At 45.8% G+C, this 18,944-nt stretch overlaps 2 protein-coding genes across 2 annotated transcripts in view; both read left to right on the top strand.

Moving 5' to 3' along the window:
• The first annotated feature begins 1,239 nt into the window (after positions 1 to 1,239).
• On the top strand, positions 1,240 to 10,865 carry LOC132830215 (uncharacterized). The gene is made up of 5 exons (XM_060847746.1): positions 1,240 to 1,316; positions 2,368 to 2,444; positions 3,566 to 3,709; positions 9,866 to 10,771; positions 10,854 to 10,865. Exons 2-5 carry the CDS (start codon positions 2,379 to 2,381, stop codon positions 10,863 to 10,865), a joined length of 1,128 nt encoding a protein of 375 aa, XP_060703729.1. The 5' UTR covers positions 1,240 to 1,316; positions 2,368 to 2,378.
• A 551-nt stretch (positions 10,866 to 11,416) lies between these two features.
• The window catches only part of LOC132830507 (sperm-associated antigen 5-like), a 49,546-nt gene continuing 42,018 nt past the window's right edge, over positions 11,417 to 18,944 (top strand). Inside the window, exons 1-4 of the mRNA XM_060848269.1 lie at positions 11,417 to 11,760; positions 13,379 to 13,571; positions 18,113 to 18,232; positions 18,465 to 18,557. Of these exons, the coding sequence (XP_060704252.1) occupies positions 11,468 to 11,760; positions 13,379 to 13,571; positions 18,113 to 18,232; positions 18,465 to 18,557 (699 nt within the window). The 5' untranslated portion in view covers positions 11,417 to 11,467. The remainder of the gene's footprint in view (positions 11,761 to 13,378; positions 13,572 to 18,112; positions 18,233 to 18,464; positions 18,558 to 18,944) is intronic.

Here is an 18,944-nt window from a genome sequence, read left to right as displayed (position 1 = left end):
ATTCCATCCTGTACTAACAAAGCCATCCCACAAACTTCTCCTTTTTGGTGGTCCATTTAAAACATCACAAACCCTGAGTATTTAGCTTCCAACTTTGATCTCCTTAGAGCTCCTTATTTCTCCATAATGGTGAGAAGATTATACCGTTTAATTTCTATCTGTGCCCTTAATTCATTTATTTTGTTCCAAATGCTGCAGCATTAATTTTGCCTTTTGACTATTTTGTCCCCTCTTTGACCCTATTTACTTTTTTAAAAAAAATTTACACACTCTGTTCCTTTCTTTCTCACTTGGAGTATCATGATCAAACTAGGAGTATGATGGCCCAGCAAGACCACCATACCCTTTTGTGTTGGAAGCTTACATATCCATCCTCCCTCACCCTCTAATCTCAAAATATAACTCGTGGTGAGCGGACATGAATATTTTACCACCTGAATTAAAACTGTAAGAAGTTGGAGGTAACAAACCTACAGTTAAAGGGGTGTCACCATATTGTACTGACATTGAAAGGTCCCATTTTTATGGGGAAATACATTGCAAATCAACAGTAAGCAGCAACCTTCCCAATTGAGTAGAAAGGCATGCTTCGTCCTGAATTATGTCTGCAGAGTACTGGAATACACACATTTAGTGAAAAGTGACTTTCAACATCAGAAACCCAAATTGTTTACTACACTGGGTTGCATGGTGGTTCTGGCATGGTGGCTCAGTGGTTAGCACTGCTACCTCACAGTGTTTCATGTGGAGTTTGCATATTCTCCCCATGCCTATGTGGGCTTCCTCCCACAGTGCGAAGATGTGCAGGATAGGAGGGTTGGTTATGGGAAATGAGGGGATAAAGTTGGGAGTGGAGGCTGTGTCTGGGTGGGATACTCTTTGGAGGGTCAGTGTGGACTTGATGGGATGAATGACCTCTTTCCACACTGTGGGGATTCAATGACTGGAAAACCTGGAATCTCGTTTATTAGAGGTCATTTTTGCAAGCTGAGACCAAGTTAATGCCAGTTACTGATGTGCAGTGCTACAGCTAATGCTCTCCATTAACAGAAGCTGCTGTGGCCTGGCCTCCCGCCGCTGGGGGTCGCGCTGCCAGAGGGCGGCACCCCGATCCTCCTGCCTCTCGTGAACCCTCGTCGTTCATCCCCGGGTTGTCCTGGTAACTGGCCCAGGCCAATAGGTACCGACGCAGGGCGTTGATGTCAGACGCAGCCAATGAGCGACGGAGCGGTTAGATATGAATTAGAGAGAGAGAAACGGCGGGAGGATCTGCGACAGAGACACGGGAGTGGGAGACCACCACCCCCACACACACGGTGAGGGACAGTACACCCCCACCCCCCCCCCCCCCCCCCCCCTCACCACACACACACACACACACACACACACACACACACACACACGGTGAGGGACAGTACACCCCCACTCTCCCCCCCCCCCCCCCCCCACCACACACACACACACACACACACACACACGGTGAGGGACAGTACACCCCCACTCTCCCCCCCCCCCCCCCCCACCACACACACACACACACACACACACACGGTGAGGGACAGTACACCCCCACTCTCCCCCCCCCCCCCCCCCTCACCACACACACACGGTGAGGGACAGTACACCCCCACTCCCCCCCCCCCCCTCACCACACACACACACACACACGGTGAGGGACAGTACACCCCCCCCCACTCACCCCCACCCCCCACACACACACGGTGAGGGACAGTATACCCCCCCCCCCCACACACACAGGGTGAGGGACAGTACACCCCCCCCCACACACACACACGGTGAGGGACAGTATACCCCCCCCCCACACACACACACACGGTGAGGGACAGTACACCCCCCCCCACTCACCCCCACCCCCCACACACACACGGTGAGGGACAGTATACCCCCCCCCCCCCCCCCACACACACACACAGTTGGTTGGTGGGTGGTGGGGGAACAGAGAGGGAGGGAGGCAACAGGTTTGGGAGTTGGAGGGAGGGATGAGGTGGGGCAGGGGGAGGGGGAAGAGAGAAAACAGGTTTAGAAATAGGATTGGGACAGGACACTCAGGGAGATAGCCTCAGAGCCAATCCTGAGTCTTGCTGCTTTCCCTCCACTCGCTCCCTGTCTCCTCTCCTTTACTCCCTCTTCCACTGCCCCCTACCCTCCACCTGTCCCCACCTTCCCTCCTTTCCTGCACTCTGTCCCCACCTTCCCTCCTTTCCCACACCTGTCCCCACCTTCCCTCCTTTCCCACACTACAGACTCATTCCGCTTGCTTTCACCCTCTGTTTGCCCCAGCCCCATTGATCACTGCGCGACACAGATCCTGTTTAGCTAAGATCCTGTATGTGTTCTCTCTTCCAGATAAAGACAGAATGTTCAGTTCAAGGAGATCAATGAAATCATCCTCCTCTGAGAACGAGGGCGAGGAAATCCAAACTGTACGTACTGTCATCCATCCTGACGACAACACCTGAAAGTAGGGGAATTGGAAGGTAGATGGATGAGAGAAGGAAGAATGCAGCCTGCTCTCAGTCATCAATACAGCTTCACCTTATTATCAAACAGTGCTTTCTAATGATGTTACCTTTTAAAAATAAATTATTATAAGTATTAAATCAGAAAAGATTAGTTTAGATTACAGTGTGGAAACAGGCCCTTCGGCCCAACAAGTCCACACCGACCCGCAGAAGCGCAACCCACCCATACCCATACCCCTACATTTACCCCTTACCTAACACTACGAGCAATTTATCCTGGCCAATTCACCTGGCCCGCACATCTTTGGACTGTGGGAGGAAACCGGAGCACCCGGAGGAAACCCACGCAGACACGGGGAGAACGTGCAAACTCCACACAGTCAGTCGCCTGAGTTGGGAATTGAACCTGAGTCTCAGGCGCTGTGAGACAGCAGTGCTAACCACCGTGCCGCCCATAAAGGCATGTTCCTGTGCTGTATGTGTTACATCTGTGATGGTGGGATTTGAACCATGCCTTCAAAGCAGCAGCTCAGAGTAATGCTTATTAGTCCAGTGATAATATCATTACACCACCACCTCTCTCCGCAAAAGGATTGCGGATTGCAGATTGTGAACCATGCTGTGACCTGGTGCAATAATAATCTGCGGCATCGAAAAAAAAACACAGACCAGAAAATGTTTGAATTATTTCTAATGTGTTCTGGATGAGGGCGAATAGGTCACCTTCCTGGTGATCAGTGATCACTCGACAGTAATTCAGCATATAGTGAAATGTTCCAAGCTGTCTCAAAATTATGTAAATCAGACAAAAATTGACACTGAACCACATATTAAGACAAGTGACCAGTAATTTAGAAAAGGTAGTGTTTTAAGGTTTGCCTTAAAGGTGGATGCGTTTTGGAAAGGAGTTCCAAAGTTTCGATCCATCTTAACTGTGTTGTTCCCTGCAATTGAATTTCATTTGAGGGGAAAAGGAGGTGGGAGCTGAAATCTGAGCTTGTGTTTTATTTCTAATTGAGTGATGCCTGAATTTAACTTGTTCCTCCAAGCTGTTTGAAACTTCTCCTTTGCTTCCTGTGTAGCCGACCAACAAGGGCGTGCGAGTCCCTTTTCAGGATGTTTTGCCTCAGTGCAATGTTCAGAGGGACGTGAAGAACCCCTGTATCAAGAGGCGCTCGGAGATTCTGCCAGGGTCTAACCTGACACCACTGATGCGGAGGCTGCACCTACAGGCAAGTGAGGAAAGTCCGGTAGTGGAGCAGGTTGCTGGAGAACTATTGGTATCATTTGAGAGCAATTGAAAAATAGGAATGGGATCAGGTTATTTTGCCCTCAGGGGTGTTTCACCACTCAATCGGACATGGCTAAGGTGTTGAGTGTGGTGCTGGAAAAGCACAGCAGGTCAGGCAGCATCCAAGGAGTTGGAGATTTGCTATTTCGGGCATAAGCAATGTGGACCGGGAGCTGGGAGATAAATGAGAGGGGAATGGGATTGGGGGTAAAGTAGCTGAGAAAGCGATGAATAGATGAAGGTAAGGGAGAAGGCTATAGGGCAGAGGGGGCAGTGATGGACAGGTCAGGAGGGTGGTGCTGAATTGGAGGCTTGGGACTGGGATAATGTGGGAGGAGAGTAAGTGAGGAAACTGTTGAAATCCCCATTTATCCCGTGTGCTTGCAGGATTCCAAGGCGTAATATAAGGCGTTCTTCCTCCAGGCATCGGGAGGTAACAGTTCGCGGTGGAGGAGGCCCAGGACCTGCATGTCCTTGACGGAGTGGGAGGGGGAGTTGAAGAGTTCAGGACAGGGCAGTGGGGTTGGTGAGTGTGGGTGTCTCAGAGATGTTCTCTGAAACGATTCGCAAAGAGGCGTCCTGTCTCCCCAATGTGGGGACCACACCGGGTGGAACGGATGCAGTAGATGACATTGGTAGAGGTACAGATAAATTTCTGACAGATGTGGAAGGCTCCTTTGGGGCCTTGGATGGAGGTGAGGGGAGTGGTGTGGACGCAGATTTTGCACTTCCTGCGGTGGCAGGCAAAGGTACCAGATTTGAATTGAGAAGAATAGTTTCGGACTAGATAGAGGATAGTTTTCAGAGCTGGAGAAATGTCTTAAAACTGTTTTAGCAGTTTAAGTAGAGAAAGTTTTACTTAAAGTCCACGAAGCAGCTGGTGGCTGTAAATCTTGAGGAGAGATAGTAACAGAAAACCACATCTGGTGACTGTATAGAAAGTGGGTGAAAGGAACTACTTGCAACCTTGTCACATCAGTAAGAATTTAAATAGTGAAGATAGGAGTGTTACTTCACGAGGGCTGAGCAATATAAAGGATATGAGTAGGAAAAGCACTGAATTGTTCTTTTTGCCGTTAATGTTAAGATCTTCTTTAATTGTTAAACACATGCTTTGTTTATTGCGTGTAAAAATATCTGTGTTTTTAAACAAAGGAACACCGACAGCCTCTTGTGAAAATAATCTGTGACTGACCACTTCAGTAAACAAACTGTAAAAATAAAACTTGGAATCTATCAAGCCAGGTTTTACTCAGACCTGGCTTGTCCAATATTACCTATCAGCTGGAATTATAATACTGCACAAACATCTGACAGGCAGGGAATTTAAGGGTCACATGGTAGATTTAGAAGAAAGACGTGGGGATGCTTGAGTGGAACATGGAAACTTTAAAAATAGGAGCAAACTATTTGACCCTTCAACCCTGCTCCACCATGCAATCTAATCAAAGCAATCCATCATCCAACTTAATACAGTGTTGCTGCTTTCTCTCCAATACCTTTGTGTCCTACAGCTCCAAGAACTATATCAAACCTCTTCCTGAAAATATTCAATGTTATCACCTTAACGGTGGCAAAGAGCACCACAGACTTGACACTCTGAGGCAAAAAAGGAATTTATTCACTCAGTCCCTAAAGACCTACTCTACATCTGGCTCTGGACTCTCCAGTCATCCAGAATGACCTTCCTACATTTACTCTGCTAGAATCTTGTAGGTTTCTAGATCACCCCTCATTCTCCTAAACTCGAGTAGATATAGTCCAAAATTGCTTCAAATATACATCAGTTTCTGCAGTATAATTTTAAAGCAATCTGGACCAAAGTGTCAATGTATAGAAAACACTTTCCCAATTTAACTAAAAGAGACAAAAATGAAAATCTTGAGTCTGTAAATTCTGGATCGCTGAATTCACCCGTTAATCGGGCAGCATTCAAACTGAAATGCTATGCCAGACACATCTTAGCCATGGAGAAAGTGAGGACTGCAGATGTTGGAGACCAGAGTATAAATGTGGATTTCAACAGATTCCTCATTTCCCCTCCGCAACATTATCCCAGTCCCAAGCCTCCAACTCGGCACCGCCCTCCTGACCTGTCTACCATCTTTCCCATCCATCTGCTCCACTCCCCCCTCTGACCTATCACCTTCTCCCTCATCTTCAGCCACCTATCACTTTCTCAGCTACCTTTCTCCCATTTATCTCTCAGCCCCCCGGCCGACAAGCCTCATTCCTGATGAAGGCCTTATGCCCGAAACATTGATTCTCCTGCTCCTCGGGTGCTGCCTGATCTGCTGTGCTTTTCCAGCACCACACTCTTGACTCTGGTCTCCAATATCTGCAGTCCTCACTTTCTCCATGGCTAAGATGTGTCTGGCATAGCACTTCAGTTTGAATGCTGCCCGATTAACGGGTGAATTCAGCGATCCAGAATTTACAGACTCAAGATTTTAATTTTTGTCTCTTTCAGTTAAATTGGGAAAGTGTTTTCTATACATTGACACTTTGGTCCAGATTGCTTTAAAATTATACTGCAGAAACTGATGTATATTTGAAGCAATTTTGGACTATATTTACTCGAGTTTAGGAGAATGAGGGGTGATCTAGAAACCTACAAGATTCTAGCAGAGTAAATGTAGGAAGGTCATTCTGGATGACTGGAGAGTCCAGAGCCAGATGTAGAGTAGGTCTTTAGGGACTGAGTGAATAAATTCCTTTTTTGCCTCAGAGTGTCAAGTCTGTGGTGCTCTTTGCCACCGTTAAGGTGATAACATTGAATATTTTCAGGAAGAGGTTTGATATAGTTCTTGGAGCTGTAGGACACAAAGGTATTGGAGAGAAAGCAGCAACACTGTATTAAGTTGGATGATGGATTGCTTTGATTAGATTGCATGGTGGAGCAGGGTTGAAGGGTCAAATAGTTTGCTCCTATTTTTAAAGTTTCCATGTTCCACTCAAGCATCCCCACGCCTTTCTTCTAAATCTACCAAGTGACCCTTAAATTCCCTGCCTGTCAGATGTTTGTGCAGTATTATAATTCCAGCTGATAGGTAATATTGGACAAGCCAGGTCTGAGTAAAACCTGGCTTGATAGATTCCAAGTTTTATTTTTACAGTTTGTTTACTGAAGTGGTCAGTCACAGATTATTTTCACAAGAGGCTGTCGGTGTTCCTTTGTTTAAAAACACAGATATTTTTACACGCAATAAACAAAGCATGTGTTTAACAATTAAAGAAGGTCTTAACATTAACGGCAAAAAGAACAATTCCGTGCTTTTCCTACTCATATCCTTTATATTGCTCAGCCCTCGTGAAGTAACACTCCTATCTTCACTATTTAAATTCTTACTGATGTGACAAGGTTGCAAGTAGTTCCTTTCACCCACTTTCTATACAGTCACCAGATGTGGTTTTCTGTTACTATCTCTCCTCAAGATTTACAGCCACCAGCTGCTTCGTGGACTTTAAGTAAAACTTTCTCTACTTAAACTGCTAAAACAGTTTTAAGACATTTCTCCAGCTCTGAAAACCATCCTCTATCTAGTCCGAAACTGTTCTTCTCAATTCAAACCAAGTTTTCTTTCTGTATTTCATAAAAGATCAACTTGTAAATATTAAATTAATCAATTCCTAGAGAGTTTATTTAGTCTCAAACAAAGAATTGCAGATGCCAGAGATCTGTGGGGAGAAAGCAGAGTTAACATTTTGCGTGGTGACTGTTCATCAGATCTCCACTTCAAAATCCAAAATCCCAAATGATCTGGATGAGGGAACCAAATGCAACATTTCCAAATTAGCTATTGACACAAAAGTAGTTGGTGGTTGTGAGGAGATGGAGGCGATTTGTACACGTTGAGTGAGTGGGCAAACACAGCAGATGCAGAACAATGTGGGTAAATGTGAAACTGTGCATTTTAGAGTGAAACAATAGAAAGGAAGAGTATGGTGTATTGGGAAGTATGGATGTACAAAGGAATCTGGGCATCCTTGTACACCAGTCAACGAAAGTAGACAGGCAGGTGCAGCTAGCAGTTAGAAATTCCAATGACACATTGGCCTTCATTGTGAGAGGATTTGACTTCTGAACTAGACCAGACCTGCAGTATAGTGTGCATCATTGCCCTCCATACCTTGCCATAGAGGGACTACCGTGGAGGTTCACTGGGCTGATATTGGGGGTAACAGGACTGCTCTACAAGGAGAGCCTGGTTCATCTAGGCTTGAGTTGACTAGTTTAGAAGGATGAGAGGGGATCTGATCAAAATGTATAAAGTTCTCTCTGGGTTGGATAGACTAGATGCAGGGTGAATGTTTTCTCTGTGGGGAGTCTATAATATATTCAATGACACAGTCACAGGACAGACCATTTACAACGGAAATGTGGAAACTCTTCTTCACTTAAAGAAAGTGGATCTGTGGAGTTCTCTACCACATGTCACGGAATTATATTCAAGAGAGAGATGATATATTTTTAGATTTTAAAGGCATCAAGAGTAATAGGGAGTGAAAGGAAATATGGCGTGGAAATAGAGGATCAGTCATGTGGAGTAGGATTGAAGGGCTGAATGGCCTACTCCTGCACCTAGATACTATTATAAACCTTTAATACAATAGATTTCCTTCAATGCATCCATTCTAAAGTATTTGCTTAACTGCTCTCTGACCTCCATGGAATCACCAGTTAACCTTGCAAAAGTTGAAAAATGGGAAAGCAAATTTGCACTTTTCACAACCTCCAGACATCCTACATTCAAACATTTGTAAATTCATAGAAAATTTCAGTGAGGTACAGGCCCTTTGGCCCTTGATGTTGCGTGGCCCTGCGAAACCAATCTGAAGCCCATCTAACTGACGTTATTCATTCTCGTCAATATGTCTGTCCAATGACCATTTAATGCCTGTATGTTAGTGAGTCTACATCTATTGCAGGCAGTGCGTTCCACACCCCTACTACTCTGAGTAAAGAAACTACCTCTGACATCTGCCCTATATCCATCACTCCTCAATTTGAAGCTGTGTCCCCTGATGCTAGCCATCACCATCCCAGCCCCTCACTGTCCACTAGATTGTGGCTTACTGGATAGGTGCACAAAGGATGTTTTCTCTGGCTGGTGATTCTCGAACAAAGAAGCACTGTTTCAGAATAAGGAGCAAGCCATTTAAGAAAGTGATAGTGAGGAAGTTTTTCATTTAGAGGTGGGAGTTTGTGGCAAAGTGTGCCAGAGACACCAGAGGCTCAGTCATAGAATCATAGACATTGATAGTCCTGAAGGGGCCCTTCCGCCCACCATGTCTATTCCCCTATAATCCTACCTACACTAGCCCGACTTTGCTGCACTAGACGCCCATGTTATGACACTGTAAATAGTTAGGGTCATTAGATGTCTACATACAAGCAAAAAGGGATACTGGGAACATGTTGAAATAAAAGGATCAGTCATGGTCTTGTGGGCAGAAAGGGCTGCCTCCTGCTCCTTATGTTCAGTAAGTGAAGTAGCTGTGGAATGTTTTCAGTTGTACCATAAGCAAGTGGCAGTTAGTGAGCTACCCAGACAGCAGGGATAATGGTCCACCAATAGGATTCATGTCAGGGATCTTTATCTTGAAATCATGTTTCTCAAGGGTCAGATGCCAAATGCTTGCTCTTTGCCTCGTTTCCCGAGAAACAACTGACAGAAGAGGTCAGGCTAAGTTTTATATTGTACCAAACTGTCAGCATTGCTGAAGTTTATATAGGGGGAAAAGTGTTTAAAAAATCATCAGGTGTAAATTCTGACTGGCTTTATTGCATGAGTGCATTGTCACACACAGTCTCAATCCATCACACCATCTCTATATGTTCATGGCATCGCTGTTGGTGGGAGCCTACTATACACACATTCACTGCTATGTTTTCCACAAGATTCTTGTGCCCAAAATTTGAAAGAACTTGATTGTGTGAACACATGAGAGGTGCTCTAGAAATGCAAATTCTACATTGCCGTTCCTCCTGAGATCACCTGAAGCTATTGCCTGATTTAGATTGGCATGTGTGTGGTGCCTGTGTTTGACTTTGGGGAGAAAACCTCTCCTGAGAGTCTTTGCTTTGAACTTACAGGATGATGGCCTGCCAGGTCTGAAGCTGGTTTATGAAGATCCCGGTCAAAATATCTTCGTGGAAGAGGACTGTGTTTGTGTTCCCCAGGCGAGGGCCTTGACTCCACTGATGCACACAGCTGAACCTGGCCTTGACAGTACAGTTCCTGAGATCATGCTGATAGAGGCTAAGGATCCCACTCCAGGTCGTGGACGTGAAGAAGCAATTACATGCGTTGTCCGTAAAGGGGAGCCAGTCATAATTGAGGCAAAGCAAGAGCCCAAGCTGCCACTTAATGACACTGCCATAATCTCCGGATTGGCACCAGGCGGATCCTCAAATCCCATTGAGACTGTAGCTGGTCCAAATCTCGGGCCCAGAGTGGCTGAAGGGCACTCTCTGTCCTCCAGACTGGAGATGGCAGGACAGCCAGAGGTACCTCAACGTGATTGCCCTCCAGTTTTGACAGGGAATTCCTGCACCATTCTTCCTGAAGTGGAGGGGGATGACGGTCTTGGGGAAGATCTGCTTGATAACTTGACAACAGTTCATGGGCTCTCCGTACCTCTTGGCACTGGGACTGTGGGTGTAGGGATGTTGTCCTGCAGTGATTTGGGGCAATTGAAGGATGTTGTGAGATTTGGGGAGCTGAAGCGAGATGGGGAGGAGGTGGGCCCATGGAAGATGGAGGCAAAGCAGGATGACAGGGTTTCTGAGGAGGTGGGACGAGTGAGTACTGGGCAGATAGACATTGAGGGAGACTGGGCAGAGATGGGGAAAAATATGGGTGTGGTAGGGCAAGGGATAGGGGACAACATGGACATAAAACATATAAAAGGGGAAAGGCAGGAGAGTGGGCAGCTGGAGTTCGGGCAGGAGGAGGGAGAGGGGGATGAGGTGATGCAAGCAGAGAGGGAGGAGGTGAGGCAGGCAGAGGGAGAGGGGGAGGAGGTGAGGCAGGCAGAACGAGAAGGGGAGGTGGTGAGGCCATTGCGGGGAGAAGGGGAGGAGGTGAGGCCATTGGGGGAAGAAGGGGAGGAGGTGAGGCCATTGGGGGGAGAAGGGGAGGAGGTGAGGCCATTGGGGGGAGAAGGGGAGGAGGTGAGGCCATTGGGAGGAGAAGGGGAGGAGGTGAGGCCATTGGAGAGAGAGGAGGTGGTGAGGCCATTGGAGGGAGAGGGGGAGGAGGTGAGGCCATTGGAGAGAGAGGAGGAGGTGAGGCCATTGGAGGGAGAGGGGGAGGAGGTGAGGCCATTAGAGGGAGAGGAGGAGATGAGGCCATTGGAGGGAGAAGGGGAGGAGGTGAGGCCGGCGGAGGGAGAGGAGGAGGAGGTGAGGCCATTGGAGGGAGAGGAGGAGGAGGTGAGGCCATTGGAGGGAGAAGAGGGGGTGAGGCCGACAGAGGGAGAGGAGGAGGAGGTGAGGCCAGGGAAGGGAGAGGAGGAGAAAGTGAGGCCAGCGGAGAGAGAGGGGGAGGAGGTGAGGCCGGGGAAAGGAGAGGAGGAGGGGGAGGTGAGGCCGGCGGAGAGAGAGGGGGAGGAGGTGAGGCAGGTGGAGAGAGAGGGGGAGGAGGTGAGGCCAGTGGTAGATGCTTGCCAAGAGGTGGGGCGGGTGGAGATGGGCACCAGCCCCATTCCAGCCCCAGAACCTTGTGCCCTGATGTGCCTCATCCACGCTGGCACAATGCAAACGCCGATAAACACGTGGAGATTGTTGGCAGAAGGATTGGACCGCAGCCGGGTCACATACCAAGAGGCCAGCACTGCAGTTACTCCTGTGGGAACAGAGTGTGCCTCGACCTGTGTGACCCCCGTTAACTTGGCTGAGAAGGCAATCAATACGTCTGCATCAGAGGGTGCCTGTGCCGAAATGATGGACAGTGCAGTGCTCACAGATTCTTTACTCTGGAAGTAAGTGGTTAAATTTCTGGACCCAGTCATGTAGAGGCTGGAAGTTGAAATGGCATGCTGATAATTTCAAAATTTCTTCTCAAGGGTAATAAATGCTGGTGTAGCCAGTAAATCCCATGAATGAATTTTGTTTAAAATACTGAAAATAAAAGGCAGATTTTAGTAAAAGTGTAGCTTTAGGATTGTCATAAAAGAAAACTCATTGGTTCACTGATGTGATGTAAGAAACTGGCCTGGTCATATATGTGACTTCATGCCCACAGTGATCTGTTGCAATATGAGCAGTTCAAAACAGCAACTCACTGGCCCACCATCTCATCAGTGCAGTTTGGATGGGCTGCACCATCACCCTCTTCTTGGAGCCTTTATCTACAGTTAGCTCTGCTATAATATGGTAGTTCCATTCTCGTGTTATAAAAAAATTGTTATTAGCAGCACCATTTAATCTAGTGGGGCCAGAATTGCTTTATCACCAACATACACTTCAAAACCTTGCACTTTAGAAAGTGTCCCCAGTTTGTCTATTGTGTTTTCGAGAATTTGTGTTAACAAAACGTGCGTTATCACAAAATGACCTGTATATGGGAAGTTAATGTAAATGACCCCAAAATACTCCATGCTAATCTTTAATGTGCAGTTTGAGGGCCCTCCAGTGGACAGCACATTATACTGCAGCATAACAGACTGTAGCATCGGGGTAAAAACAATGACTGCAGATGCTGGAAATCAGATTCTGGATCAGTGGTGCTGGAAGAGCACAGCAGTTCAGGCAGCATCTAAAGTGCAGCGAAATCAACGCTTCGGGCAAAAGCCCTTCATCAGGAATAAAGGCAGTGAGCCTGAAGCGGACTGTAGCATATGCTTAATGTCAGCTCCCATCTGTTCTGATACTGTTCTTCATAAATTGCCTCTTTTTCCCCTCCCTCTCTCAATATTTTTGTTTTGTTTTTTGAGAGTTTATCCTCTGGAGTGTCTGAGAGGCATGTAGGCCTGGCTCTGAAATTCCCAGTGCTCAGTACGAAAGCATCACTGACAAATACTGTGTCTACCTCCCAAAGCACAGCGATAGTCCTGACTCCAGTGTTCATTGGATGATGGGAGCACAGAGACTTTAATTACGAATCAGCAGTGGAATTGGATAGTGAAGTTGAACATGTTGATCCCTGATGGAGGAGAAAATTGGAGCTGCAACAAGCTAACTGAGAAATAGGGATTCTTCCAAGTCAGCATTCACAGTTACTGGCTCTTACTTGCATGGTGTTGTTTTTAAACAACGGGGCGACTATGGGGTGTGAATGTCTGCTACATGCTCCAGTGGGCTATGGCAGTATCAAGCTTATTGTTATCTCATTCCTTATTTGAGTATCACCGTTGTAAGATACAGTCATGCCTCCTGTTTCCATCAAGAGCCAGCTTCACTAGCTCTTGAGTTACAGAGCCTTGTCTTCCCTGTCCTTTCCCAGTATCACAATCACACTGAGAAGAAAGGGTCCCTTCATCTTGTGCAATGCTTCAGATTATTCATGACTAGAACCAATGGTTTTTCAGCTCTGGAGCTGCCCGGTTATTTGGCACTCGTTTGGTGGATTTCTTCCCTTTTTTACTCTCTTTCTCCTAGCTTTTCCCGAGAGGCTCTGGAATCAGTTCCACGAGAGGATTTGGAACGTCGACTAGAGACTTCCTTGCTCATCAATGAGGTTCTCTCTGGCCAACTGAAAGACCTGTCCAAGAGTAAAGATCTGGGCCTCTGGGCTGGGCCAGCAGATCAGAGGGATACCTTCACCCAGACTGACAGTTCGCAGACTCCCGAGGTAACTGTTCTGTGTGTTACTGCAGATATATCTTTGACTCTGTGCCCCCGTATTGGTGAATGGGTATCATGACAGCAACTGCTGTAACTGGCAGTAAGTTGTGTTAATTCATAGAATTTGCAGATATTTCTGTTCCACATCAGTCTTGTTCTCACCCTGTTACTGCATCCTTCTATTCCTTTCCTTACTCCCTTCTGTTTATCCAGTTTTCCCCTTAAATACATTGATACTGTTCACTTTGACCACTTCTTGGAGTTCCACATTCTCTGTGTAAAGAAGAAACTCTTGAATTCCAGTTTTCAGTTTCTGTCTTGCACAGGATGGGGAAGGAAAGTGCAGGAGATGGGTACAATTAAATATGTGGAACTTATTCAAGGACCAGCTATTGTGCATCATTGATAAGTATGTACTGGTCAGGGAAGAAGTGGTCAAGCAAGGGAGCCGTGGTTTACTAAGGAAGTTCTCTTGTCAAGAGGAAGGAGGCTTATGTTAGGGTCAGATGTGAAGGCTCAGTTTGGGCACTTGTGAGTTACAAGTTAGCCAGGAAAGACCTAAAGGGAGTGCAAAGAAGAGCCAGGAGGGGATATGAGAAGTCATTGGTGGATAGGATCAAGGAAAACCCTAAGGCTTTCTATTAGGAACAAAAGAGTGACTAAAGTAAGATTAGGGCCAATCAAGCATAATAGTGGGAAGTTGTGCATGGAGTGAGGGGAGATGGGGAAGTGCTAAATAAATACTTTTTGTCAGTATTCACACTACAAAAAGACAATGTGGTTGAGGAGAATACTGAGATACAGGCTATTAGACTAGATGGGATTGAGGTGTATAAAGAGGAGGTGTTAGCAATTCTGGAAAGTCTAAAAATAGATTCATCCCCTAGGCCGGATGGGATTTATCCTAGGATTCTCTGGGAGGGCAGAGAAGAGATTGCAGACCCTTTGGCTTTGATCTTTATGTTGTTGGTGTCTGCAAGAATAGTGCCAGAGACTGGAGAATATCAAATGTTGTCTTCTTGTTCAAGAAAGGGAATAGAAACAATCCTGGTAATTATAGACCAGTGAGCCTTACTTCAGTTGTGGGTAAGTTGTTGGAAAAGATTATGAGAGAGAGGATTTATAATCATCTAGAAAGGAATAATTTGATTATGGATAGTCAGCACAGTTTTGTGAAGGCTAGGTCGTGCCTCACAAACCTTATTGAGTTCTTTTGAGAAGGTGATCAGACAGGTGGGTGAGGGTAAAGCAGTTGATGTGGTGTATATGGATTTCTGTGAGGCATTTGATAAGGTTCCCCACGGTAGGCTATTCCAGAAAATACAGAGGCAAGGGATTAAGCGGTTTGAATCAGAAATTGGCTAGCTGAAAGAAGACAGAGGGTGGTGGTTGATGGGAAATGTTCATCCTGGAGTTCAGTTACTAGTGGTGTATCTGTTTTGGGTCCACTGTCATTTTTATAAACTACCTGGATGAGGGCAGAGAAGGATGGGTTAGTAAATTTGTGGATGACACTAAGGTCGGTGGAATTGTGTATAGTGACGAAGGATGTTGTATGTTACAAGGAGACAAAGATAAGATGCAGAGCTGGGCTGAGAGGTGGCAAATAGAGTTTAATGCAGACAAGTGAGAGGTGATTCAGTTTGGAAGGAGTAACAGGAATGCAGAGTACTGGGTTAATGATAAGATTCTTGGTAGTGTAGGCACATCGATCCTTGAAAGTTGCTACCCAGGTTGATAGGGTTGTTTAAAAAGGCATAGGGTGTGCTAGATTTTATTGGTAGCGGGACTGAGTTTTGGAATCATGAGGTCATGCTGCAGCTGTACAAAACTCTGGTGTGGCTGCAGTTGGAGTATTGTGTACAGGTTTGGTTGCCACATTACAGGAAGAATGTGGAAGCTTTGGAAAGGGTTCAGATGAGATTTACTGGTATGGAGGGAAGGTTTTATGGGGAAAGGCTGAGGGACTTGAGGCTGTTTTCTTTACAGAGAAGGTGGTTGAGAGGTGACTTAATTGAGATATATAAGACAATCAGAGGGTTAGATAGGGTGGACAGGGAGAGCCTTTTTCCTCGGATGGCGATGGCTAGCACAAGGGGATGTAGCTTTAAATTGAGGGGTGATAACTGATAGGCCAGAGATAGTTTCTTTACTCAGAGTAGTAGGGGCATGGAATACACTGCCTGTAACAGTAGTAGCCTCGTCAGTTTTAAAGGCATTTAAGTGGTCATTGAATAGGCATATGGACGAGAATGGAGTAGTGTAGGTTAGATGGACTTCAGATTGGTTCCAATGGTTGACGCAACATCGAGGGCCAAAGGGCCTGGACTGTGCTCTAATGTTCTATGTTCTTTCATCAGGCCCTCTGTCTTTGTAGAGGAAAGAGTCTGGTCTGTGCAATTGGTTTTGATGGGTGTGCCCTGGTCACTCTGGCGTCCCATTTCAATCTTGTTGTGTAATCTCCAGTCTCTCTATATCTCTCATAAATTGGAGACCAGAACAGCATACAGCACCATGTGTGGTCTAATCATAGCCTTTTACATGGTTTAACATGTCCTTTGAAGTAGCCATTGTGTAGAATTCCAGTTCTCTTCATTAACCAAGACACTGAAGCTTTAAATAAAATTTTTCTTGAAAGAATTGTGGGAAATGAGGCTGCTGTACTCTGGGAGTAATCATCTGGCTCAGTGCAAACATTCCTGCCTCAGAGTCTGATATCTAGGTCTCATTCCACACTGCATACAGCCTCAGCTTGGAATTCTGAGTTGACATCTAATGTTTGTTGGCTGCCTTCTACCTTCCATCTGGGCTCAAGGCCCTTGTAAAATCCTCCCTGAACCAAGGACTAAATTGTATTTCAAAAATAAATGTTGTAGTAAAGATAGTTATATTCTTGAATGAATATACGAACAAGGAACAAGAGTGGGCCTATCAGTCATTTCTGTTCCATAAGATCATAGCTGATGTGATTTTAGCCTCAAATCTACATTGCTCCTTAAAAGCATAAAGACATAGAGCTGGAGTAGGAAATTCAGCTCCTGCTCTCTCACTTGTTGTGGTTGATCTCATCCCTGCCTAAACTCCACTTTCCTGCTTATTTTCCACAACCCATCATTAATTTTTAAAAATCTGTCTATCTCCCCGTTTGAATTTATTCAGTGTCCCGATGTCCACCAGACTCTGGGGTAATGAATTTCAAGATTCACGACCCGTTGAGAGAAGTAATTCCCCTCATGTCTGGTTTAAATTCACACACATACACCCCCAGCCCCCCCAGTTAGACCTATTCACGTTATTCTAAACTCTAGACGATATAGAGCTCAACTGCTAAATCTCTTCTCCTAAAACAAGCCTCTTTTCTCTGGAATTAATTTAGTGAGCCTTCTCTGAACCGCAATTGCATTCTCACTCACGTGAGAGACCAAAGCTGTCTGCATGCAGTCTTCCCAATGTCTTGTACAATTTCAGCACCACTGCCCAACTATTATATGCCATTTCTTTAACAATAAATGCTGAGATTCAATTTGCTCTCCTTATTATCTGCTGTACCTGCACATTAGCTTTCTGTAATTCATACTGAGGGCACTCTGATCCCTCTGCTCTGAAGCATTCTGAAGTTGCACTCTAGATTATTTGCCTTTTTGTTCTTTCTGACCAAAGTTGAATACCCTTGCACTTATCCATATTCAACTCCATCTACAAAATCTTGTTCCATTCTCCTAAACTATGCATGTCTATTTGTAAATTTCTTATTTCTTTGTTGCAGCTTATTTAACCATCTATTTTCATGTGATCTGCAAACTTGATTTTCGTATCTTATCAATATTGACTGTAGACAGTTGGGGCCCGAAGACCAAATCATGTGGCACCAACTGGGTACAGCTTGCCAACTAGGAAGCAGACCCATTTATTTATCCAGTCACTCTGCTTCCTGTTGGTTAACCAATCCTCTATCCAAACTTATAAGTTACCCCTTGGCCCACGTGATCTTTCTTTTGTGCAGCACCTTCTCAAATACCTTCTGGAAGTCCAGACATAATACATCTACAACACCCACCATTATCACTTTGCTTGTTACATCTAGCAAATCAGTCAAACATGATTTAGCCTTCATAAAACCTTCTCACGCTGATGGATTGTGTTTTCATTTTTGAAATATCTTGTTACAATGTCTTTAATTACGTATTCTACCAAGTTCCTCATGGAATGTTCATGTGATTTGAGGCTGTTAATTAGCCTGAAAAATCCTTGTATTGTTTTCCAAAGCTGCCCTGTCTGTCTCACTTGTGCAGAACTGCCCTGCAGCCTCTCAGTACCAGTGTGCACTGGAGTCCTACTGTGTATTGGGGTTGAATGCTCCAACTAGGATTGGCTTTGGTGGCCTGAACTCTGACAAGAGGTCCACAGGCTAACACTGGCTGGTCTCTGTATCTCCCCCAAATAGCAGAATGGATGAGCTCCAATTCTTTCACTTCCTAAACCCCCAAAGACCATTGGACAGTGACTGAGAGTTTAAATGTTTAACCATGCTGCTTGTTGTGTCGACAGGTAGAGGATCATTACCGCAGCTTGTACCTGCAGCATGCCAGCAGAGTGCAAGATCTGGAGCAGACTCTGGAGCAGTACCTGCAGCTCCACAGTGCAATCTGTAACAGCCGCAAGCAGCAAGTAAGTAACGGTGTGCCGTGCTCGGCTGATCCTGCTTGGTTTATGGAGGTGTCATTGTTGAATGGAGAACTAACCGTTTATCTGACTGTGGGTCTACCCTTCTCTCTAACATGTTTCTGCAACATTCCTGATGAAGGACTTATGCCTGAAACCTCTATTCTCTTGCCCCTGACTTGCTGTACTTTTCCAGTGCCACACTTTTTGAGTCATGCTTGTGTAATTGTCTTGGCAGAATTTGCTGATGCTGGAGGTTGAAGAGTGTTTGGCTGGTGCAGATGGAGCTTATGAGGAAATGAAGAACACCCAACTGAACGTGCAGGAGCAGGTGAGAAACTCAACTGGATTAAAGTTCACTGTCTTTGGTTAGGCTTTATTCTGGCCCCCTCCAGCTGCCAGGTGCATTGGTGTGACCCAGGGCACACACATCTCACATGGCGCATCCACTTTCATCTGCTGAAATGATCATGTTGGATACCAACCTGGAATTCTGGGGAGGAGATCTGGTCCTGACTTGCTGGGGCTGAACAGGATGAGCTGAGAGTTACCCTGTGTCAGAACCTCTAACATTTCAAATTATTCATCCTCTGGATTATTGCTCATCACGGCAATGTAGTTCCATGTTGGGAGGATTTGAATTGGAGGGAAACAGAGCCCTGCTGCCCTCTTTGAGCCAATAAAAGGTGAGGTTTGCAAGGTGTCAAGTTGAAGAAAC

Source organism: Hemiscyllium ocellatum, chromosome 31 (genome assembly GCF_020745735.1).
Source record: "Hemiscyllium ocellatum isolate sHemOce1 chromosome 31, sHemOce1.pat.X.cur, whole genome shotgun sequence".
NCBI lineage: Eukaryota > Metazoa > Chordata > Chondrichthyes > Orectolobiformes > Hemiscylliidae > Hemiscyllium > Hemiscyllium ocellatum.
This window is presented reverse-complemented; position numbering and strand designations above follow the sequence as displayed.

Coding starts and splice junctions, on each gene's coding strand:
- LOC132830215 (XM_060847746.1), top strand. CDS start 2,379: ATGTTCAGTTCAAGGAGATCAATGAAATCATCCTCCTCTGAGAACGAG. Junction 2,445..3,565: donor AGGGCGAGGAAATCCAAACT/GTACGTACTGTC, acceptor CTTCCTGTGTAG/CCGACCAACAAGGGCGTGCG. Junction 3,710..9,865: donor CACTGATGCGGAGGCTGCAC/CTACAGGCAAGT, acceptor TTTGCTTTGAAC/TTACAGGATGATGGCCTGCC.